Here is a 26,572-nt window from a genome sequence, read left to right on the forward strand (position 1 = left end):
ACTTTGGTGTTTACGGAAACATTTGAAAAGCGTGTATATGCTTGTGTTTATATACAATAGACCACGCATTTTGTTTGGACCTCCTCGTAACGCTGTAGGAACGGTTCTTGATGGCAAAGGGTGGAAAAGGGGCGGGCGAGGGAGAACCTGACAAGCGAGGGAGGGAGCGAGGGGGCGATGTGATACGGAGCAGCACCCATCAGACGCGGAATTCAAAGCAGTCAGGATCACAGAGCCGTCACCTCGCTCTCTCACATCGCGGAGGTTTGTAAATCTTCGCTCCTCGCATGCTCTCTTTTCTCCATCCATTTGATCAGACTCGGCGCGCTGTTGCCGTTGAATGCAGCATGTTGCTGGTGCTGAGCGCTGCCATGGTGCGAACTCGGCGATGGAGAGGGTTGAGCACGCAGGGTAAGGCGTGATCTGCCAGTTTCAGCTCCATGTTTGTAAGAAAAGGGCGAATGAAGTGTGAGCTGCCTGCCAGGTGCTTTGAGATGCCTTGTGCGTATTGCAGGTTAGTGGTAGAGACAGACGCGCGTCTGACGTGCGTGATGAGAGACCACAGTATGCGCAGGTGCAGCAATTGATGAATCTGTCAGCTGATGAACTGCATGATTGCATTGTATACCGGTGGAAGGCAAGGCCGAAAACAGCTGAATGGGATGCATGATCCCACTGTTGATCTTTTCTGAGCTTCAGAGATCTTCTCCGATGCAGTGGATGTGTGAGAAACCAGTATCTGATCCTACAATTGCCTTGAGCTCCAGCATCGCCTGGTATAGCCTATAGGACAGTTCGTTCCCTACAGTATATATGCTCTTACTGTCCATTATATTAGCTTATTATGTAATTCTTTGAATATTAATTCTTAAAACATCTGTCCTGTTCTAAATGGAACAGAATGAAAATGTTGAAAATATCTAATATTTTATATTATATATATTTTATAAGTATCATGAGCAAACAGACAGTATATTTATATATTAGTAACCGACTCCAAATGATTCTATAATCATATTCTGTTGAGGTGGAATCTAATTATGCAAATGTAAAAATAATAATAGCAATTTTGAAATTAGCCTCTTATTTTTGTCTTTCAATTATTTAATGTGCTTCTTGAACAAGAAGACAGATATTAACATAAATTAGGCTTGCATTTTCCATTTATGTGAATGTTGACTGATATAGTGATTTTGGAGGTTAATTTGAGTGGGGCAAAATACACTGTAATATTTTGTCAAAGTTGTAAATGAAATAAGGATTACTGAAGTACATTATTTTTACAAGAAATTAATTCAGTCTCTGCTTCTAAATTTCATGTTTAATTCAATGTAATTTTCTGTATCTTTGTAATTATTTGTGAAATTTGCTAGCCATTTCTCAGTGAAAATTGTTATGGAAATCCCACATCTTTTTCTAATTAATGCTGGCAGGAGTTTATTTTATCATGTATACGTTTTGTTCATTTATTCATGTTCTTATGTGGAGTAGCTGAGACCCAAACTTAAGTAATATAATATTTGAATGTAGGACATTTTATTAATATGAAATATAGTTCATAATCAGTTACAGTAATTCTGTTTTGAGATGTTCAAATGGCTTTTGCATGCAGTGCCGTTGTTCTTATACACGTGAGGGAGCATCTCTCACTTTCAAAAGAATTCCTCCTGATTAGACGCAGTAAATGCACATTACTATTTCTTACTTTCAACCCCAGGCAAGAATGGGAATTAGTCCTAACCCTTGACCATTATTCATGCACAGTCTCTGACTGGGAGTGAAAGAAGAGATAAAAGGAGCGAAAGAGAGAAAGGATGCATGAAATGGATGTATGGTGCTGGAGCAGATAAGATCACATTTTTTCTGCTTCAAAAAGCATGTAAAAATTTGATTTAGATTGGGTATGCTGCTTGATGTTAACTGGATGATATAGTAGCCATACTGTCATGAAACTTTTGCAACTGAAAAAGAAAAGTACAGTGTATGCACCATTTTTGTTGATTATTTTGTTTGTGTCTAAGTGCATATTCATTTGTGTGTGATTACTCTGGACAATATGTAAAGAAATAGTTCATCCATCAGTTAACATCTTGTGAAGTGAAAAGCTGCATGATTTCTTTCCCCAGTCAAAAGTTCAACTTGACTAAATCAGGAGAGAAATATGCACAGATCAAGCACCGTTTACAAGTGAAACAGTCTAAAACATTTCTAAACAAATTTGTTGGTGGATTTTAATGTGAGAGAACAACAGGGGATGGACTTTTTCACTGGAGGATGTGTTATTTTGGATTATGGACTCGTATATTGGCCAGAAGGGATGGTTTAAAGTTAAATTGCCTTGATGATTTGTTTCTTACAAAAACACACAGCTTTTCTCTTCACAAGACATTAACTGATGGAGTGGAGTGGTGTGGATTACTTGTAGATTATTGTGATGTTTTTATCAGCTGTTTGGACTCTCATTCTGATGGCACCCATTCACTGCAGAGCATCCATTGGTGAGCTTGTGATGTAATGCTAAATTAGACCAAATCTGTTCTAGGGCTGCAACTAACGATTATTTTGATAATCGATTAATCGGTCAATTATTTTTACGATTAATCGATGAATCGGTTTATGTACTTATATTTTAGTTTTGCCCATTTTTTCCCCAAGTAAATTATTAACAAAGGGTCTTTATCATTCAACATAGACTTTTTAGAGATTTTAACCATTTTGCATTGTCATATCCTCATCAAAAACATACCTGGAGTTGTGTTTTATTATGTGTTAGTTATCCTTTGTCGAACTCTTCTGCAATCAAAACACTGACCCATAAATACTCTAGCAAATTTCACAAGGAGATTTCAAATAATGTTTTCACCATGGCAGTCCTTAGGGCTCCTATAGTAGTTTTACATCCCGAACAAAGCTTATTAAGGAATCTTTCAGAACATATTATCACGAAGAATAAGAATAAAAAAGAATTAAAATTGCAGTAAATTGCATTTTATTATTTTTTTCCTGTAAACACACAGCTTATACCTGGGAAACAGCTTTATAGCTTATGCTGTGAAATTGTAAACAATCCTTCCAATAAAGTGCCAATGGCATGAAACCTGAATGGAACTCACATTTTAAAGTAAAATTGAAAGTAAAATCCATCAGAAGGTTGTCCAGAAAAAAAATTGGACATACAAAAAACCTGCTGTGTGAAAAAGAGCAGTGAATACTTAGAAAAAAAGTGCATTTCAAATACATTTAAACATTAACCTCTCTCATTCAGTCATAATTAGGCTGCAAGACTGAATTATGAAACTGGTAAACGACAAAGCTTTAAATGTTAATTGTTAAAAAGCAATGTTATCAGCTTTTACGACTAAACATTTGCAAACCAACATTGTACTGCAGAATCTACACAAATAAAAGTCTTTGCACACTGTGATTTTCATCGGATTTAAATATGTAGTGGTCCTTATAACAGTGCAAAATTCAAAAATGTAATAAAGCGATAAAATATGTTAACAAAACAGCTTATGCCTGAACTGACAGGAATTCGACTACCTGTGGGAAATGAGGCAGAACACTATTCACTCATTATTTGAGAAAAACTTTGCATTGCAGTGCAAAAAGGTCAACATGTCCAAATGTTCAGGGCTTAACAGTTAGGCTTGCTCTCTTTTTGCTCCCACACTTTGGATGACTTCGTCCGATGAGTTTTATCTTCCGCTTTTTTCTTTTTCTTACTCGAGCTTACTCCACTGCCGCCTCCTGCCTCACTCATCACGCTGAATGCTGCAGAGACCCTGTGCGGGAAGCACGTGACATAAAACGAGGCCAGCTATTGGCTATTCGCTACTTCTCCTGCTGTACTGGCTGAGTAAAACCTCCGGTGGCTCATTACTGCCACACTTTGGTCACCGCAGATTTAAAATATGCACGAAATGAACCGCTTACGGCAAATAAAAATTATTTAGCAACGAATCGATTACTAAATTAGTTGACAACTATTTTAGTAATCGATTTTAATCGATTAAATCGATTAGTTGTTTCAGCTCTAATCTGTTCCCATGAAGAAACAAACAAAATGTAAATTTTACTTTTTAAATTTAAATTCTGGATGGCCTGATGCTGATTAAATTTTTAGCAAATTTTCATTTTGGAGTTAACTATTCCTTTAACTGATTTTTTTTTTTTGGCTTTAAATTGGCTGTAGACTGTTGAATTAAAATCAGCAGTTTATTAAAAAGTGAACAAGAAAAGTTAAAGTGTCATTTTGTGCTGCTATAGCATCATTGAATAAAGTCATGGAATTGGTCTGCCTACCATATGCTATTTAAAATAAATTTGGAAAGTATTTTATAACCAAAACAGTTATGATTCATGACACTTTAAGTCAGTCATATGGACACATCTGTCCTCCAGCGCGAGTGGAAAGAGCATTGTTGGTGACAGGTGTGGAGTGGTGGATTTGAAGCCTCCGCTGTGTGTTTGGTGCTGAGAGGTCTAGCTGCAGGGGAGAAATCAAGTGCTGAATTATTTATAGCTGTGTCCAAACCTCCATCAAATTGCATTGTGAGGCTTTATGATCATATTCCTTCTTTGCAGGCTATGCTTCTGTTGTAACCATTGAAATACTCTAAAATAAAACAGCTGCTGAGTAAAATGGCCAGTAAGTGCGGAGTGATATTTTACCACATTTTATTTTTTGCTGTGTTTTTGTCAGTTTTTTTCATCCATGATTATAAACTGTTTTATGAAATTTGAAAGATTATTTTACTTCATTTGATTCACCACTTTAATATTAATCCCTTAATTGTCGCAACTCGACAGAAATAGACTTTGACTGCACCTGGACAATTTTGCGAACCAGATATATATGTTACTGAGTAAAGCTGTGGAAAGATGTTAGATGGGTTGATTATAATTGAAAAGACCTTTAATCTGGCTAAATGGTCTGAAGATAATGCTCTTTGGATGAAATGCTTGCAGCAAGTATTTCAGCTGAAAGCTTATCTCTCTTCTCCAGATTTTTACTGCCTCTGCGTGGTTAGCCATTTGGCAGACACATACAAACACCGAAAACACTTCAGACTCAAGGAAGAGGCCTGAGTTAGCTGAAATGGACAACCTATACAGGTCAGCTCATGTGCATTTTTATTGCAAAACCAATGTGTATGCGTGATCAAGAAGTATGAGAGCTTGTGGCTGTAGGATAATATAATAATTCAATGAGTTTGGGAAGTGTGGAAGACTTTTACAAACTTTTCTCAGTCCCCAATGACGCTTATTCAGGCCAAGAACATCCCACTTAGACAGGAAATACCATCTGTCTGACATGTAAAGCAATACCAGGCATATTGTATTACGCATAAATTCTAATCTCTTTGCACAGGTGGTCATGTATTTCACAGTATTTACAGAGATTTATTCTGGCATTTTCACAAGATTGCGCACGAAAATATTGCGTGCATTCAGCACAAATGTTTATTTTTTCACAGTTAGGCCCATCTGTTTGTAATGCACAGCCCCTGTTTGAATACAGCAGCAGCACAATAGAAATGAATCAGGTGTTAAGCGGTGCAGTCAGCAACAATATAGTAATGTGTAGATGACATGCCAACTTTAATGTGACAAGAGTTAATTGGCCCCCATTGGAGAGGGGGGTTCCCGTGACCTCTTGTGTGAGCCCGACCCAGCACGCAATGATAGGCTTTGACAATACATAGCAGGAGGTCAGTAGCTACAGACCCCCTTCCTGAAATCAAGAGTCCTCAACTGCTCTCAGCCAGCAGACGGTGTAATATTCATATTCATATTCATATTCATATACTGGCTTAAGTGAGTGCCAGTGCTGACTCGTGATATACATTGGTGTAAAATATCAGATTTTTCTTCTGTGCAGCAATTCCCAACCAGGGTTAGGCTGTACTTAAAAAAATAAATAAAAAAAACAAACAGACTGTTCAAGAGATTTATGTCAGTTTTATATGAACATAAAATCCCCACCATGGTGTCATTTGCACCACATCTCAAATTATGTGCCGTGTTTAATTGCACTGTGATGGAAATTACATTTTTAACACTTTTTTTATTTTATTATTATTAAAACAGCTGACTCTGTCTTGCTAAGGCTAAATTTACTGCTAACATTATGTACAAAATTAAACAATAGTATCATACATTTTCATAATTAACTACAATTTTACAGTTTGACTGAAAAAGGCACTCATTAAAAATATTTACTTAAATTTTCTATTTTTATTAATATAACTAAAAATATAACTTGTATTACTATTATTACTAACTATTATAACTAAAAACTAAAGCCATTAAAAAAACTTTTGCCACATGAAATACAATAAACTAAACTTATATAATAAAATAAATTATATAACTTAAACATTTTATTTAAGCTAGCTGTCAAGGCAGTGTTTCTCATTTTCATTTAGTTTATCTTGATGTACTAAAATAACTGAAATACAACTATATGGACATATTTTTAAAAAATAATAATAAAAATTACAAATTACAACAAAACAAAATTACTAAAACTTTAATTAAGCTAAAATGAGAAACGAATTCAAAATAAAAATAATAAAAACTAAAATAACACTGCTCAAGTAATGAATAATGCACGGTTAGCTGTGCATTAAATAATTTTAATGCACAACGTGGAGGCCAAGAATCACTCGATGCCGTGCATTGGTCATTTGCCAGCATTGACAAGTTAAAGCTGTTAATGATGTTTGCAGTGCGATATTTGATCGGAAGGGCAAATTTTTTTTATTTTCGTCAGTTACGAATTGTTAGCTCTTGCATTCATTCCCCCGAGATGAAATATTGCAGTATAATCACATTTATTTGAATGAATTATAGCATTTATTTGAATTCATTATTGAGAGATTGATGCTGTGAGTTGTGAGCGAAAACATCGATTTTACCACCTCTTTGCTGAGGAATATAATGTAGTGATCCAGTATCTAGGCTATTTTATTAATAAAAATCACAGGGCAGCGCTGACAAGAAGTTTCTGCGATCTCTCTCTCTGTGTGTGTGTTTGTGTGCAAGTGATGTGTGTGTCAATTAAAGCAGCACATTAATATAGAACGGTGATTAAACTGACTTGGAACTACCTGTGAATTAAACTGTTCTAATGCATACCTGCCAGCCAATCAGAATCCAGTATTCAGACAGAACATGGTATAAAATGAAATAAGCACTCGATAACAACATTTTACAGTGTATACTGTAACTATCGCTATCGGCAAAAATCCATTCCCATTTTTTTCTCCGGGTTGCGTCCATTGCTGGAGCGGCTGAGAAGGTCCTCTGTCATTACTTCAGACGTGGATTTAAAACAGACAACAAAATGGTGTGTATACAGTATACTACAGTACATGTTTTCATATCATTATAAAGTAATTACAGTAATTTGTTGACTAGATGCTGAATTAGTAGTGAAAGAACAGAAGTATGTTTGCCATTAAGCAGCTAAAACAGTGTGACCAAAACACACTTAAGTCTGACCCAGATCTTTGGTCACGATTGTTACTTTCCATCTGCATTAGTTTATATACAGTTGGTCACTTTTATGCATTTGTTATCCATCGAAGTTGCATTTTTAAAGCTAGTGATGTGAGAAATATTGTTCATGCAGCCGACAGAAATTCTGTCGCTCCACAGAGCGCCACTCACACAGTTTTCCATGAAATTACATTATATTTGTCCCAGATTACTTGTTTGTATGTATAATGACTTCACCCTAGGCTGGAAGATTTCTGTGGCTCTAATAAAGTCTGTATGCTTCATATAGAGAGCTTCAGTACAGATCATACTTTCTCTTTTCGTTTTGTTCCGCACTTCAAACTCATCAACACCACACTTTGTTCATTCCTGTAGTGAACCTTTGCCTGTTTGGTGATTAACTAAACTGTTCTGGACAGCTGCTTGAACTGAACACAATGCATCCGGTGTGTGATATCTACGAGTTATAGACGGTGCTACGCTTTTTGTTTAGTTTTTTTGGTTGGATGAGTTTTCCAAAATAAAAGCAAATAAAGTGTGAGAGTATACATACAATATACATATATGTATATTATGTATTTCAGTGCTATGGCCTTTGTGTAGATGTTTAAACATGACTATTTTTAAGCATGACTTTTTGGATTTATATGAAATTATGACACTTTACAATTTGTAAGTCAGTCTATGTATAGGTAAACATTTATATATAGTATATTCAAAATCTGTCACTAGGTTAGTTGTGTATAGGTACAGTGTTTATGTGTAATTTGTTTAGTTTGTATTTAGTTTCTTTTAGTGTATTTATAGGTAAACATTTATATATAGTATTTAAAGTCAAAATCTGTCAGTAGGTTAGTTGTAAATAGGTATAGTATTATGTGAAGCATTTGTATAGTCTGTATTTTTTAGCTTATGTATAGGTAAACTTTTATATATAGTATATTTATAGTCAAAATCTGACAGTGGGTTAGTTGTGTATAGGTTTTACTGTTTTACTTCATTGTTGTAAGTCTGTATTTATGAAGCACCGTGGTCCTGTGAGGCACGACATTTCGTTCCACTGTATGTCCACACATGTAGCGGAATGGCAATAAAGCTCAACTTGAACTTGAACATGAACTTGAGCAGTTTTCTGGTTTAGTGTTTTTAAGAGCTATTGAGATTTATTGTTGGGGCTGCCGGGGTTCATAAGACAAAAGCATTCTTCTTACACTCGACTCACATAATACTTGACCTCTGCAACTTTTGCCACCTTGTGTGCAGTGCTTTGTATACTTGCATCATCAGTCATCTGAAGCACTGCAGACAAATTGCCTAAGCAGGACTAACATGAGTCACAAGAATAATATATAAGACAAATAGTTTACCTCAGAAGTATACTCTCCAAGAACAAGATGCCTGTCACTTTGCTTCACTTGGCAGCAATCTCTGAAAAGTCAAAAGCAAAGCTTTCTTTTTGGCTGAGCCGGAAGAGTCATAGTAATGAAGAGCTCATGTGCTGGATTCCCTGCAGCCAGTTCTGTACTTTCTTCTGCACTACTCTTGGATGAAGTTTCATATGAGATAACAACTCCACACACCTGTTTCTATAAGCCACTATTATGAGATGCACAGGAAGATTCTGCTCAGGTGTGTCAAGAGCATATATGAAAGTTTATGAACAGTTTATATGTGTTTTAGGCTGGTTTCTACAGTATTCATAATAATAAGACCATATTTCTGATGGTTTATTTTGCTTCTAAAAGCTTCTTCATTTAGTTAACATTAACTTCCTTTATATATCATGTTACATATAACAATTAGTATTTTTATCAAATAACTTGATTTGCGTTCATGTTTTGGTGGCATGCTTGCAAAGTCTGTAGAGAAAAAAATTCTGTCTAAATAGAAATGATCTGATATGTATGATCCCATAGTGTCTTATAGTAGATCATAAAATTTATAAGTATAAAAAGTAAACCATTCACTGTACAAAAATACCATTAAATTCACTGTAAAAAGAAAACACAAAACCATTTATAGCTAGATTTCATTAAGTGATGTTATCATTAATGTTAATATATCCATTTTACAGGGTCATTATAGTTCATTAAAACTAAGAAATTAAATTAAGATGAATAAAAACTATAATATATTTTAAAAAAATAGCTAATAAAAATTACAAAAACGTAAAAAAGTAAAATTACAATGAAAATAGAAAGATTAAAAACAAATTGAAAATTAAAAAAAGAAAAAAATTATAAAAGTATTAATCATGCTAAAGTAACACTGCTATTAAAAATAATCCTTTTCCCTTAAATAACCACCATAATAATACAGGTGGCATAGAAAAATTTGACAGTATTTTACAATAAAATTACATGTAATGAAAAGTTACTATTTTTACTGTATGTGGTAAGCTAATTTACAATTACCCAATTGACATGCTTTAACAACATTTATAAAGTTGATAAATGTATTTTAAATGGTGTAAAGTTATCATTTACGTATTTATGTTCATATTTTACGTATATTACAATTACAGAATTAGTCAGACAAAACTTTGCACTTTGCACGTTTCCTTTAACTTTTCAGCTGTTTTATGAATTGCTTGTGTTTCACTGTTTAAACTTTGCTGAAAAGCCTTTAATAATAATCAGTAATTCCACTATGAAAATAACATGTCCTGCTATTAGGTCCATTTTTATTTATTTAAAATGTTTTATATAATTAAAAAAAAAAAATAATAATAATAATTCACCACTGACAAGACTGGGTTTTAATAAAAGTTGACACACGATTTTCTGTAGATTTCAAAAGCTGTAACAAGTGATGCAAAACACGTCATCTGTTGAACTTTTGTTTGACAGATATATGGTGATTTCTTGGTGCAGGTAACATGGAAAATTAATATAATACACATTGTTCATTTACTTATATTACTGATAATGTAACAATATAAAGCTGGTTAAAAAAAAATCTGCAAACTGACCCTTTAAGGTGACAGTGAAAAAAACTATATACATACATACATATATATATATATATATATATATATATATATATATATATATATATATATATATATATGTGTATATATATATATATATTATTATTATTTTTTTTTTTTTTTTTTCATGTATTGCTGCCCTGATACGTCATGATAAACCTCTGAGGAGGAGCTTATCATCCAGCTCTGTGGCATTACATTTATTTTACAGTGTTTTTATGGCAGTAATATTAGGACACATGATATGCTGCTCTGCACTAGATCTATGTTTTGTTGTGCTAATAAATGCCGAACCTCTGCAAAATGATTCCAGGCACAATGTATTAATATACATGCTGAGAATGAACAGATTGCTTTCCTGCTCCTGTGTGTTGGGATGGATCTGTATAGTATTGTAGCCAGGCCCCATGCCACAAATTTAATCTAACCCTGAATGGTGCTTTTCTGTCAGAATGGCTTTGTAAACCAAGCAGAGCTGCTCTGAGTTTAACGTAATTACCTTTCATGCCCTGCCTTCCTGTTTCTCTCCCACAGCCTCCCACTTCTTCTCTTGTGCGGGAAGTGTATCGGTTCCTTATTTACTGTCCAGACGTATCTACAGAGTGGCTTGGAACCATTCGGTTTGCTGTTACAGTTGCATAATCAATGCTTTTATCTTTTATGTTATGACTATTAAACGAAATTGTGGCAATTGGCATAAGGTTTAAAGATTTTGCACTGGCAGACTTCCAGGCTCCAGACTGTGTGCATGGTTTCATACTTCTACATGATAATTTGGCATTTAAACTGCAATGTTTGCTTTTTGAATCAAGTAATAATTGAAGCACATAGTGGTTTGGCAAACTCAGCAAAAATGTCACAGAATAAATGAAGCTGGACAAAGTGTACGACTCGCCATCGGCATCATGAACATGCAACTCAACCGAAAAATATTGTTCACCTTCATTTCAGGCTTGTGTTTAAGGCTGCAAATGTCAAACTATAAAATAAATAATTATATAATAATTAATATATTTCTAATTTTCAACAGTTTTACTCAATTTGACACATTTTATCCTCATAATGAAATGTATTTTCAATAAATGTAGTTTGAAACAATGGTTATTACTCATTTGTAGTGGTGTAAACAATTCATAAATTTCATAAAAGCTAAAACGTTTTTTAAATGTCAGGCATGTTTATTGCCCTCAGTTAAATGTTGATTTTGTTGTTCTTTTTATTTTTTTTTATTTATTTTTTTTTAATTAAAAACAGGAAAACATCCTCATCACAAAATGTAGGACAGATCTACTCACTCTTTATGTTCTCTGTAATGTGGTTTAAACTGTGTCCTAAACGCCTGGGAAAAGTTGGTTCTAGAATGTAATTGCAAAACTGTAAATAATCGTGCAGTGCTATGATATTTTAAAGTACTGAATTGGTTGGCTGGTTAGAATATGTCATTTTATATATGCGTAAATAATACTGATCTATTGAATGTGTTAAAGGACTCAACGATTATATTTTTATGTGCATTTAATAAAAGTAGGCTTTATGTAATGCAATATAGAGGCTAGACATATAGCTATGCTGATATTTGGTAAAACTGCAGTATTACGAATATATTGCATTTATATAGTTCAATAAAAAAAAATTACATTTAGATGCAATATTTTCTGTAACATTGTCTTTTTTTTTGTTCGCCAGAGAAAATAGTTACAGCCTCAGTAGTGGTGTTTCGTTCTTGAATGAATCAATGAGTCAATTAAACCAGAGGAATGATTCAATGACTCAATTATTAAAGACAGTAGATGTTTTTCGAATTTGCTTCTACCTCATCCAGTTTTCCCTACATCGCATAGTTCATTGAATGAATAAATGAAAACAAGTTAATGAATTCGGACCTTGAGTGCATTATGGAATTAAATGAGTGGAAATGATAAAACTATGGTTTCGGACTCCACTACAAATATTTGATTGAATCAGTTGAACGAATGATTCAATGAATCACTCATAAAGACACCCACTTGTCACCTACTGACATAACGATGTAACCTGCTGAAAGAGTCAGTGAAAAACCCACCACTTGGTATAGGTAGATTACTTCATTTACTTGAAAAAAATAAAAATCAATCAGTCATCACCAGTCTGTGCGAAATCCGTGTTTTATAGATTGCAAATAGGGCTGCAAACGGTGTGTGGAGTTATGAAAATGATGGCACGCAGACAAGCTTTCTGGAATGAACAAACACAGAAAAGTGGAGTGATACAATCTGTGTGGTGTATTCAGGTAATATAGTCTGTCAAGGAACAAGAAAGGCTGTTGAAAATGACTGAACATGCTGATATTTCCATAAGTTTTTGATGCTATTTTCTCTCCTTTTTGCTTTCATGGCTTCTTTGTGGATAAGAAACTGCCTGTCAGAAAGGTTTTAGAGTTTTAATGTGTTTTAAGATTGTGTATTTGCCTTTAAGCCGAAAGCTCCAGTGCTGTGGGGAAAGTCAGGAATCTTTCTTTGTCCATATCTATTGATTTGAACTGGCCCTGGCGTCTTTTACCTGACTCATTAAGCTGTGGCTGAAGATAGCTTCCAGTAGGCTTAATGGGTGTAATCAGGGACCATGTGTATCAATCCTAAATGGCTGTTCTTGAAAGAATCCTCTAGAAGATAAGAGAGGATGTGGAGAGAATCATGGAGAACTAATCTTTCCTGAAGTCATTACTCCACTGCCACAGAGATTCATGCCTGAAATGGACAATCTACCACCAGATACATTCACAGTTACTTACTTTATGCAACAATCTGTCCATGCAAATCAATTGATTTGTGGTGCTCAGACAAAAAAATGTGGGAAAAAATATCTCACGTAACTGTGAAATGTTACTAGTTTTTACTGTATCTGGTAAGCTAATTTACAATTAATCAATGTACATGCTTTAACTTAATTTATGCATTTATGTTTATATTAACATAAATACTGAAATGGCACTGAAATCACGAGTCTTCTGAGACCGCTCTCGCTTAAGCATACTATTGCTGGTTTTTGTGAAAAAGTACCATTTAATAGGACCCAAAAACCCATAGAAAGCATCTGTTATTATCTGTTAAGCATCTCAGCTACATCGAGACTGCGTGTGTTGATGTGGTAGTGGTTGTACTGAAGGCAGGTTGAATTGAACGGATAAATGGCTCACAAACCCAACCTCAAGGTCACAGAAGGATGCTTTGTGTTATGCTAATCAGACATGGCGGGTGTTAGCACGGCCTCGTTTTGACTCTAGAAAGGAAAGGAAGATCAGCTGCTGCATGGGTCAGGAAGACTAGTTTGTCTAGATTTAGAATTTTTGTTTTAGATTTAATACTTTTCTTACCATTTTGCTTACAATCTACTGAATTTGTTTTGGGTTTTTTTTTGTGCAAAAAAAAAAACAGTTATATTAATCTCAGTATTATATTATATTAAGTTATATTAATTCTCAGTATATATATATATACTAGTAATATTTTTACAGGGAGAATACAGGGAAAAAAATTCTTAAAACTAAATAAATGTCTGAAAAGCTGTTGTATACTTTAAGCAAACCGAAACATGCAGTAATTGGGGTAATCCCTCCTTTAAATTTAACAGAATATACTTCATTTTACTAAAGGGAGATGGAAAGATGAGGGGGAGGAGTGTGGCCGAGTATGAATGAAGCTACTGGAGCGAGAGAGAGAGAGAGGGAGGGAGAGAGAGTGAGAGAGAGAGAGAGAGAGAGAGAGAGGGAGGGAGAGGTGGATTATCAGGACGCAGTGAGTGTTTGTCATGTTCCAGCTATTCAAGCATGCAGTTTTGTTTTATGTTCGGTTAGGAATTCTTCAAGAAGAACAAATTAAGCTGGTAAGTGGAGGCAGATTTACGTAAATACATAATAGGAACTAGTTACAAACAGTTACACACATAATTCCGGTTTGTTTAATGCACCTTTCATTAATCTCACTGCTGTTCTTTAGTCTTGTGTCGTGTGTCTTTAGGTGTTTTTTAGTAGCATTGTTAAATTCCAGCATAGATGCTCACAGATGTGATGGATGAGGTTGTATTGAGACTCTAGTGATCAGTGTTGTCTAACTGAACTGTCAGTATTTCTGATTTATGTCCCTCTTTTCCCAATAAGTGTGAAGGATTCATCAGGACACAGAAGACTGACACACTGTGGTGGACCGGCAGAATCAGGATCACAGCTAGACTAAATGCAACAATTCCTTTAGCTGGAAGCAGACCACATATCTCAGTGCATCATGGATTTTGTGATGAAGCAAGCGCTGGGCGGTAAGTGTTATCAGCTACTGACAGACATGTATGATAGACATTTTGCATAACACATGGTACTATTTCCACAAAGATGTACTGTGTGTGAGTTAGTCTCAGTCCATATGTCAGTTTGGTAAGGACCAAATCTAATTATTTTGTTTCTGTATAAAGTGTTTATTTGGTTAGTCTTTATTTAGTTTTATTGATTTATTTAATAAATTTAATTAATTTAGCCATATTTTTTTTTTATATATAATTTTATATAGTTTTTATAAATGTTTACATCAGTCTTAGTTATTTTAGTACACCAAATTACACTGTTTTTATATTTATATTTTATATAAATATATTATATTCTTTATATATATTTGTGTGTGTGTGTGTGTGTGTGTGTGTGTGTGTGTGTGTGTGTGTGTGTGTGTTTTTATAAGAATATTCAAATGCATAGTAGCTTGCAATTGATTTCAATTGAGATGTTTACTATAAAATGTGATATTGTGCAATTAAAATAATTGATTAAATTAAAAAAAACAATATTTATTGGTAATTAAATAATGAAAACATTACATTTTAAATTTAATTTATAGCAGTTAATTTACCACATTGTAATTGGGTGTAAGACAGTGTAAGTCAGCAATATTTTTTTGAAAGTTTTTTTTTTTTTACAATAACAAAGTTAAGTGCTTATTGATCTGCTTATAGTTTTACTTTATTTGACATGTATGTGTATGTTAATAGATTTGCACCATATGAAAAACATAAGTTAGTCTAAAGGTCACTGAGCCCTTAAATCAGTTTCATGATTTGGTTTCATCAGCTGAGTGACTATAGGCAATAAAACGATACGTATTTCTCCCCGTCGATTCCCTTGAGTGGGCCAAATGTAGCAGATTGCATTGCGACCACACAATGACCTTCTGCACGAGGTGTCTTTAAGAAACACGTTGTCTTTTCACCACATGTCATATTTTACACAGTTCCTTTGCTGTTCTGCATGAATGAGGCTGAGACGCGGATTGAGACTATGAATTCTAAAACATAAAATGAAATATGAAAGAAATGTGTCATGTGGCACTTTTAATATATCAAAAAAAAAGCTGATATGTAAATGCTCTGAATTTGACCCCAACGTCTAAAAATCTTATCAAATGTGTTTTGTTTTTGTTTTTTGTTTTTTTTTTTACTTTGTTTTTGAGCATTGATCTTATTAACCGACATGGCTTAAATTCTGCTTCGAAGCTCTGAGGTAATAGTACTCACAAAAATCATCCATTATTAAACAGACTTTCCTTTGCCTGATTTCCTCAACCCTTGCAAATTATTCAGAACCATATAGAATTTCTTCAAGATCCCACAGAGAAGAGCCGGCGTTCAGCAGAGTGTAAAAAACAACCTTTATGTTTGTTGTCTGTTAGACTTTTATTAAAGAAAGATGGAAAACAGAAAGCGGGCATAAAATGTAATAGAAAATGTTGTGCTTCAGAACAGCCCTGCTTATTAACTCTTTTACCGCCAGCATTTTTGATCATTTTCACAAAATTGTCATGGCCCCCAGAATATTATGTTATACAGTATGAATATCTGAACATGCAAAATGTAAAAAGAAAGAACAGAGCCTCTGCTTTTAAACAACAAAAGTGTTATTCTAGCTTCATGCATTCTTTTTTGTCAACACTTAATGTGGGTAGATTTCATACAAATGCAACATTTTGAACAGAAAGCTGAGTAAATCACATCAAAGTCTACGTCTGGATGGGATCCAGAACGTTGATCAAAACATAGATGGAGTAGAGCGAGTCCATCAAAACCCAAAGCTTCACAGTCCTAAACCACTTCCTGGTTCAACATTTCATTCGCTAATGTTAGGCAGTTTTGATTTATATGCTGTTTAATGTTTGATATTTTGCATATGCATTTGTTTACATACGCGATCGCTAGTTTCTGTTTCTTCTTCGTCGGGTTTTGTTCCAGAGATTCAGTAGTGCCTTCTACTGTATGACAGTGAAAACACGGAAAGCCTGAAAATGGCAGGGAAAGAGTTAATGGCTCACATAACATTATAAAAGGATATTATTACACAAAATATCTCCAGATACACTCACCAACCTCTTATTAATCATTCTCAAATTCTCTTCTCTTTGTGTAAGATACTTTATGTAAGATGTTTGCTTTAGAGACTGTATTAAATGCTAGCATTGTTTTGGTTATAAAATGCAAGTGACCTATTTTTACTACTACTGCTTTACTGTTATAAAAGAACTTAATTAATATGCTAATTTCCTAAGCTCTGATAATTCACGTATCATTAAGAATTAGGCTGTTTCCTGAGATACTGGAATACAGTTCAGCAGCTCAGCCATCGTTATGCAGAGCCCAGATTTGCTGTTCCATCCATAACCATCACTGCTGTTCCTGCCAAGTGCTTTGATGTAAAGCCATGAAGTATCTGATAGAGGGATGCAGCTCTATTGTTATGTTAACCATCCTCTGTGTGGCTTTAAACAGACTATATTCAGTCCTCTATATCTTACTTTAAGCTCTCAGGAACGGCAGTTGCATTGTGTTTTTAGAACAATTCATGGGATGAGAAAAGTTTTATTAGTTATTAGTTATCATTAGTATTTTTAATTAGTGTTTTTAAACATCCTGATTGGCCCGGCAACAATGGTTTAACCAATGGTGTGACTCTAGGATGGGGCTATCCGTTAAATCAACCAATGGCAGAAGAGAGGAGTATTCAGGAAACCTTTTTGACAAAAATTATAATTTTTGCCATTTTTTTTTTTTTTACACATACTGAGCATTTTAGCTGTCAGTGTGCAGTTGTTACTTGAACAGATGACTGTGGCACAGATTACTGAAGCCCATCTAAGAATACTGCAAAAAACAAAATTGCAAGTGGATTAAAAAAAATACTGCAAAGATTCTTAATCTGTATTTTCCTATAAAAGTCTATTAACATGTTGAAAAAATATAGATATTTTATATCAGATTATATTAAATTCTTTTTAAATTTTTTTTTTTTTTTTTTTTATTGGCAAATTATTTATTAAAAAAAAATGTTTGTAAGAAAAAAATGCCAGTGGTTTAAAAATACTGCAAAAATTCTTAATAAATTCTTAATTTTCCAATAAAAACATATTTACATCCTGTAAAAAAGAAGATAAATATACTTGTGGAGCAAAAGATTATGTTAAATTACTTAAATTAGTTTTTTTTTTTTTTCTTGGCAAATTGTTTCTTTAAAAAAAAAAAAAAGAAAAAATCATAAATCTCAATTTAATTTTTAAGAAAGAAACTGTCAGTGGGTAAATAAATAAATAAATAAATAAATAAAATACTTAAAAAAAATCTTATTCTGTATTTTCCAATAAAACATTAATATCTTGTAAAAAATAAAAACAAAAAAAAAATTAAAATAAAAATAAAATTAAAATAAAGGAATAACAAATTCTGTCATGAAACTTAGTTGGTGCAGGCCGACAGGCTCTAACTCAGTCTGACATAATGACATCATTATTCACGTGGTGCAGCTGATTGGTTCTTGTATCAGCAACCAATGAGCTTGCATCTCAAACATTCAAATACTTGGCTAGTGGTCGCTGTAGCAGTTGCAGCACAGTTCAGAAACCCTCCACTTCCCCAGCTCCACCTGTAAAGATCTGCTACAGGGTGATTTCTTGTATGTTTATATAGGGTTATATGTGCAGTAGCAGTATTTCTTACAAGCTCACAGCAGCATGTCATGGATGTACTGGAAGTAGCAAGTCTTACTTGGTACTTACTCTGCAGCAGCAGCGTAGCAGATCTTTTCCACCAATTGACAATGCCACATATATTTCCATGCTAAACTCTCCGAGAGTTGCCATGGCAAAAATACGCATACTTTAGAAGCAAAAGATAATATTAAATTACTTGGACATTTTTTTTTTTTGATAGTATATATTAACTGTAAATTTGGATATTTACAGTTAATATATATTATTTTATTTTATTTGACAGTTTATTTTACAGACCCTTCATTTGCTTCTTTTAGTCATAACATTGTTATCCAGTTCAAATGTAAAGGCTTAGATTAACAGTTAGAGTCACAGTAACTGAGGCAAAACTTGGCAGGTTGTTAATTATCACTCAGGAAGCTTTGGTTTGGTGGGGGCTTTGAATGACCTGAGGCCACAGTAACTGAATGATGTCATGCGATCCTTGTGGACCATGGGCATCCTGCATCTTGACATGATATGAGCACTGTTATGTCAGCTCAGGGTGTACTCAAAGCGTACACTGCCACCCCTTTCCTCTTCAGTGTCCTGAGTGTCATACAGAGGCAATTAAACACATGTGAAGGTAATGCATAGATTTCAAATGCACACTCATGCATTATAAATGACTGCCATTAATAATGAATGAGTGTACAGTTGCTTGTGGAGACATATTGTGCACAGCCATTATGCAAATGATTAATGACTTAAAACAATAGTACAGCGTTTGCAACCAAATTCACTTCAGTGTGTATGATTCTCAAACATAGCTGTGCTTTGCATTTTAAAACATATGGTTAAAGTGAACATCTAGGTATATGCAAACACAGCCATTGCTTAAAATCATTTGTTGCTGCACTACCCAAAATGACCTGCAGCTGTTGTTTGCTGAAACCAAAACATGATGTACATTACACAGCTTGATGGGTAGAGCTGCACCAATGAAACAGATGGCAGAGAGAGGAGTGGCACATGCATCATTCTGCTGTCTCTGTTTGCTTTCATCATTTTAGCTTCAGTGTATCATCATATTAGGAGATCGCACAGTGCAAAACGTGATCAGTCTCTCTTTAGAATTTGTGAACATATGTAAGTAAGGCTGCTTAACATTTTTCTGGATTCTTGAATGAATACAAAGTAAATACAAAGAAAAAAAGAACAGACTTTCTTAAGCTGTGTGTGTGTTTGGAATTGGAATTTTAGACATTAATTTTTATATATGCTTTTATGAAACAGTATGTATTTTACAATTTAAATGGGTTGTTTTTTACATTTTTCAGGAGTCTTTAATGAATAGAAAGTTAGTTTTTTTTAAAGAGAAAGAAAAAGGAATTTTCTAAAACATCAAATAAGTACAGACTTACTGAAGCTCACCTACAAATACTGCCTAATATACGCTAAACAAGATAAATATATTTCAGAAGCAAAATATAGTAAAAAAAAAAAAAAAAAAAAAAAAAAATTAATTGCATGGTAACAGGTAATATATCTAAATATATTTATATTTGTCTTACCTGATTGGCAAATTGTTGTTGTTTTTTTCTATATATATATATATATATATATATATATATATATATATATAATATATAAAAACAACAACAACAACAATATATATATATATATATATATATATATATAAAGTAATCTTCAAAAAAACAAAAAAAAAGTTTTTAATATTTTGAAATTGAAATTTTAGACATTAATTTTCATATATGCTTTACTGTGAAACAGGACAAAAAACTGATTCAAAAAATGTACAGATGTATTTTACTGTTTAAAATGTTTGTTTTCCACATTTTTCAGCATTCTTTGATAAATATAATAGAATAGCTTAAAAAAAGAAAGTAATAGAAATCTTCTGTAACATTATAAATGTCTTTTACTGTCACTTTGAATCTGTTTAAAGCAGCCTTGCTGAACAGATGTATTAAAAATGTAGAAAAGTAAAGTAAATCTAACTGACCCCAAACTTTTGAATGGTAGTGACTAATATTTCAGTATCAGCCATTGAAAACTGCTTATGATAACTTTGCTCTTTATTTGCACAGGGGCCACCAAAGACATGGGGAAGATGTTAGGTGGAGAGGAAGAGAAGGACCCTGATGCCCAGAAGAAGGAGGAAGAGAGGCAGGAGGCGCTCAGACAACAAGAAGAGGAGCGAAAGGCCAAACATGCTCGTATGGAGGCCGAGAGGGAAAAGGTCAGACAGGCCATTCGAGATAAGGTACGCTTTTCACATTTCCCCCCCACTTCAGCTCCTTGTGACAGCTGATTAGACTGAGACCAGGACGTTTGAATAAATTGGTAAACATGGGAGCGTTTGCTAATTGCTAATCAATTTCAGTCTAAAGCAGGATGAAGCCATTATACCTTGATGACAACTTAATGATTTATGTGTGTGTGGGAATAACACATCAAATCAGAATCTCCATTACGCTTTAAGGAAATGTCACATTTGCAGGAGGACTTAATGTCAGCTAATTACAGCTAATTGAACAGCTCATTCTTAAGAGAGGAAAGTAGCGTTAGTGTTAGCCAGAAGTATAAAGTCATTACAAAGTCATGGTCATGATAAGCACCATGAGAACATGTGGACATGGCCTGATCTCACTTAAAACTGAGAGCCACAAAAATGCATCAAAGCCAGGGGACTTTAAAGAAATAGCTCACCCAAAAATTAAATTATGTCATCATTTATTCACTCTCATGTCATTCCAAACACAACAGAAGAGGTTTTGAAGAATGTTGGTAACCAAACAGATTCATTTCCCAAAGAATTCCATTGTGTGGACAAAAAATACAGTAGAAGTCAATGGGAACTGAAACTACATTCTTCATAATATCTTCTGTTGTGTTCCACATTAGAAGAAAAGCCATTCATGTTTGGATCATGTGACGATTTATGTTTCTGTCCACACTTAATAAATATAAAGCATATAAAACTCCATAAAATGCCTAAATATGAAAAAAAAAATATATATATATATTTATATATATATATATATATATATTCTTACGAGCTAGGTCAAAAGTAATATAAAAGTATACATTACCATATATGTGCAATCCAACAGAGGTTACTAACTACAATTTCCATGATGTAATTTGTAAACAGTAATGGATTACAATTTTTACTGTAAAGAGGCATTTGTGTATATTATGACCCGCAGGGACCCGATGTGAGATCCACCAATCAGAACAGTTCTAGATTCTCAGTTGATTTTTTGATTGGTTAAAGTTAATAGAGAATATCTCGTGTTTTTGGGTGCTCTGGGGGCTCGAGCATACAAGGGATTGGAGCCTATGAATGTGAGGGTAAATAAATGATGACAGAATTTTCATTTTTGGGAGAACTATCCCTTTAAGGCCAATATGATAAATGAGGGCAACAGTTAAATCCTACAAGATTAATGTTTTAATGTTTGGCCTTAATGGCCTGAATAAATCATGAATTTAAAATACAAAAAGGCTTTTGTGTATGGAGTTTCAGTCTCGAAGCACAGCAATGGTCTTAAAAAGTTCACCCAAAACAGGGCAGCTATCTTTTTTTGGGGGGGGGGGGGGGGGGGGTTGCATTATGTAGAATATTATATATCAGTTTTATTCTAGTGTAGTGTAGTGTAGTACAGTTTGGGTTGGTAATTTTATTATGTTTATAATGTTACAAAATATTTCTGTTTCAAATTAATGCTGTTCTTTTGAACTTTCCATTCATTGAAAAATCCTGAAAAAAAATGTTACATGGTTTCCACAAAAAATATTAAGCAGCACAATTGTTTTCAACACTAATAATAATCAGAAATGTTTCTTGAGAAGCAAATCAGTATATTAGAATGATTTCTGAAGATCATGTGACACTGAAGACTGGAGTAATGATGCTGAAAATTCAGCTGCGCATCACAGGAATAAATTACATTTTAGTAGATATTAAAAAAGAAAACAGTTATTTTAAACAGCAATAATATTTCACCATATTAGGGTTTTTATGGCATTTCTGATCAAATAGTATTATATAATACATCATAAAGTATCATATAGTATATAATATAATATGTTTTTGCATAGTGTTGAATCTTTTTAGTTCTTGGTATTTTATTTTGTTTTATCCATAAAATACAGTAGAGCTATGATAAATTGTGTTATTACAACTTTTTCAATAGTCCACTACTCTTGTTCTTCTCATGTTTAATTACCACTTCATATTTTATATATGTTTACATAGTATGGTCTAAAGAAGAAAGAAGAGAAGGAGGCAGAGGAGAAAGCGGCTATGGAACAAGCCTGCGAAGGCTCCTTGACTCGCCCCAAAAAGGCCATCCCAGCAGGCTGTGGGGTGGATGACGATGAGGACGAGGAGAGCATTCTAGACACCGTTCTCAAATTCCTGCCGGGACCCCTGCAAGACATGTTTAAAAAGTAACAAAAAACAAGAAGCTTCTCAACAAAAGAGGATGATGAGGGGGGATATTTGCCAAACAGGTGAAAGGCTTTTCACTGCCTTGACAGAATTTTAATTGTTCCTTTCTTATGGATAGATACACAAATCATAACCCGCCAACGTTTGATCTTTTCACTGCCATTCAGGTTAAAATTGTTTACACTTTCTATAAATCTCTGTGTATGTTTACTGATCACCAGGCTCTCTGATGCTGCCTTAGGTACTCAACGATCAGCACATTACAGGTTGATGATATTGAGCTCTGGCACTGGGAATATGATTCTTACTAGATTTATTTATTTAAAACACAGTGGGGTCAGAGTATTTTAAAACTCTAGCTTGATATAACTGTCCCTTCTTTCACAGAAAAATTGTCAGTGAAGTGCAGAATGCAGCTGTAATGCTTTGAGTAGTTGCATGAGGTCAAAGTCTTAATACTGTACTGTATATGATGAATTACGTTTGCCATCAGTGAGTTTGATGATACAGTGCCATTTGTAAAAATGGGAGACGCTGATATACCGTCTTAGATGTGCCACGTTAGACCATCTGAATGCTCAAATGGTTCGCAGTCTGGCAGTTCTCATTTGACTATTATGTTTTTTTTTTCTTACTATTTTTTGTTAGTGTGAAATAGAACTTGATTTGACCACAAGTAATATTCACATTAGCCTTGCCAGCAAAAGATCAGGAAAAGCTCAGTAAGTCCTAGTACTCTCTGTGACAACACCACAGTTTATCATTGTACACACTGGATCAAATCATCTTTACAATTAAGAGTTATTGAGGACGATTCAAGATCCCAAAACCATACAGAACATGACTCTACAGGCATTTTAGTATGCATTCAGAAGTCAGTCAGTGTTTCACAGCACATTCATCACGATGATCTGATGATTACTCACACATGACAATCAGAAATGAACTGGTCTCATTCAAAAAAAAATTTTTATTTTTGTTATCTGTTAAAAAATTATGCATAAAGTGCAGGCATTGAAACCAGTTTCCACCATTGAATTAAAATTGCAAAAGGTAATTGCATCTTTTCATCTCACAATGCTGACTTTTTTTTTGCAATCACAGTTCGGACTTTGTTCCTCACAGTTCAGATTGCTGAAATATAAACTCAGAATTCCAATATGTGAACTTGGTATTACAAGAAATCAATTCTGAGAATTCTGAGTTTATTTTTGGCAATTCTAAGCTTTGTTTCTTAGAATTCTGAGAAATTCTGTGTTTTGTTTTCGCCATGAAAAAAATTGTTAAAAGTAATTGTGACTTTTTATCTACAAATTCTTTTTTCCTTGCAGTTGTCAGTTAATATCTTTCAATTAATCTCAGATATAAATTCGCAATTACAAGAAAAACAAAACATGGTTCACAAAATATTTGTGATGTTCCTCAATATCATACCTACCTTAGCTGAATTACCTGGAAATAATGGAAAAGGGCTAAATGATGTTTTTGAAAAGAATTATTAATCGATTAAATATATACAGTATACTAAATTAATTATAAGAACGCATGAGCTTCAATCACAACAGTAAAAAATACCAAAGAGAGAATGAACCCCAATTATACACCTGAGTACAGCACTGACAGTTCAAGAAACAGCATGTTAAATGATCTGTTATAATAAATGTTAATATTTTGAGAAACCGTTATATTCACACATCTGATCAACAAGATCATTCCTGCTGTGAAACACAATATATCTGCATGTTCATTTTTAAAAATGCTGCCCATATATTCATCTTACTGCTGGCAAATCTGATGTGGGGTTGCAAATATGATGACTTAGGGCTTTATTTCAATTATTCATGTCCTTATGTTTTTAAGCATTGAGTAAACTGCCATTTGATAAACATGTTGGATGCGTATTTTGGGGAAGGGATAAATGTTTACATAACTGTTTATGAAAACTGGGGTAAAGAGGCAAACATATTTTGTAAAGTAATGCTCAAATGGGTATTGTATTGCATGATGGGAAATATAACCCTATAAGTTTTCATTTCAAAAAGTCAGTAGTTATATGTTTTCCAATCAGTCAGATTAAAAATGTGACCCTTTTTAAACTCTGTTAGCAAATGAAATAACTACAGGATTATATCCGTACCCATTAGGCTGGTTGTTCTGTGATCAAAATGCTTTAAGATTGTAAAGTTTGTTTAAAAAAAAAAATCTTAGTAAGAACAGAATGACATACTTTAGAATAACACATGCTACACACAAGTAGACTTTAATTTTAGCAGTGCGGAAGTACGTTTTTTAAACTACATTAGAAAGAAAGAATGAGATTGACTTTTTCATTTTTGTAGTGCTATAAGATTTTTCACTAGTCAAAGCCATATTGTTAGACTGCAATAATTAATGAAAAAATAATCATCTTGTAGTCAAGCATCTGTTTCCTGTAAAAGTATGTTGAAATCGATTTAACTCTTTGTAGTACGTCAGAAAGTGTATATACTTTCTATAGAGAGAGAGAGTCTTTAAAAAAATTGCTACTGTAGTACTGTATGTGCTGTTTGTTCTCAATGTAAGTGTGTATTTATGTGTGTCTGTACCTGTTTGTGCTGTACAATGTTATTTCATGTTGTACCCATTGATGTCTCTTTTGTGAGTACAGTCTAATGCAGGATGTGTCTGCTGTCGTGAAGACGGTGGAATCGGGATATATGAGAGTCCTAATGTTCATGTATGCATGCAGATAAACTTTGCATTAAATACCAAATCCGAGCGTCAGGTTGTACCTGTTTATGTATCACTGTCCCTGCAACAGAAGCTGCACCCTTTATCAAGGGATTAGTTCCCATCTGTCTAATGGGATATGATGAATTTTCTAGCCTATCATTCAGGTTGACAGAATGGAGAGATCATTTCAAAACCGTTGCTAATACTCAACTAGGGTCATTTCTAGTCGTTTATCATTCGCAACTTGATCTCAGACAAAACAAATGTGATATTATATTAGTTGTACTTTCAGTATACCTCTTGGCATAAATGACATTCATGCAGTGTGTTGCCACAATGCAGTGGTTCATCACTTCATGACATTTAAACACCAAGTCACCCCAAAAAGTATTTGGACACTTTTGGTCGTACTTAAATGTCATTAGATATAAAATATCAAGCCAAGTGTCATTTGCAAACAATTGATTCTAGGCCTTGAACTTCAGTTCATCACAGTTTATCACATCTAATATTGTTCAGTTTGGGTTTTTTTCATGTTGTTATATAATGCACAAAAATAAATTTTTAGACACTTTTTAATGCGGCTCCTCTGTTCAAATACTTTTTGAGGTCACAGTATAGTTGGTTGATTCCCCACAGAAGCAAAACTATTTAGGTGTCAATTCTTTTCATTTGTGTCAGACAAATTTGGAAATTTTCATTGTATGTAATTTTTCTATTACATGAAGATTACATAATAAACTGGGTAAAAGGGCTGACTGTGTCTGTGATTCTGTAATCTTTAAGATGCTATCGGACAGTAGATGTCCAGCAAAAAAAAACAAAACATCAATAAATATTATAATATTCTAAAAAATAAATCATCAAAAAGAGTCTTTTTTCAAACATACCATATAAAATCTTAAAAATAAAGGC

General features: G+C 33.8%; 1 protein-coding gene across 4 annotated transcripts; it reads left to right on the top strand.

The window, feature by feature from the left end:
* Window positions 1-109: 109 nt before the first annotated feature.
* Window positions 110-22,958, top strand: LOC122147482 (complexin-2-like). 4 transcript variants are annotated; one of them, XM_042770366.1, is made up of 4 exons: window positions 110-264; window positions 14,631-14,785; window positions 20,577-20,752; window positions 22,751-22,958. In XM_042770366.1, exons 2-4 carry the CDS (start codon window positions 14,755-14,757, stop codon window positions 22,946-22,948), a joined length of 405 nt encoding a protein of 134 aa, XP_042626300.1. In that variant the 5' UTR covers window positions 110-264; window positions 14,631-14,754; the 3' UTR covers window positions 22,949-22,958. The 4 variants fall into 4 exon arrangements, with proteins under 4 accessions (XP_042626300.1, XP_042626302.1, XP_042626303.1 ...); XM_042770368.1 differs by lacking the exon at window positions 110-264 and adding an exon at window positions 271-411; XM_042770369.1 differs by lacking the exon at window positions 110-264 and adding an exon at window positions 5,012-5,118.
* Window positions 22,959-26,572: the final 3,614 nt, after the last annotated feature.

This window comes from Cyprinus carpio, chromosome A14 (assembly GCF_018340385.1).
Source record: "Cyprinus carpio isolate SPL01 chromosome A14, ASM1834038v1, whole genome shotgun sequence".
Lineage (NCBI taxonomy): Eukaryota > Metazoa > Chordata > Actinopteri > Cypriniformes > Cyprinidae > Cyprinus > Cyprinus carpio.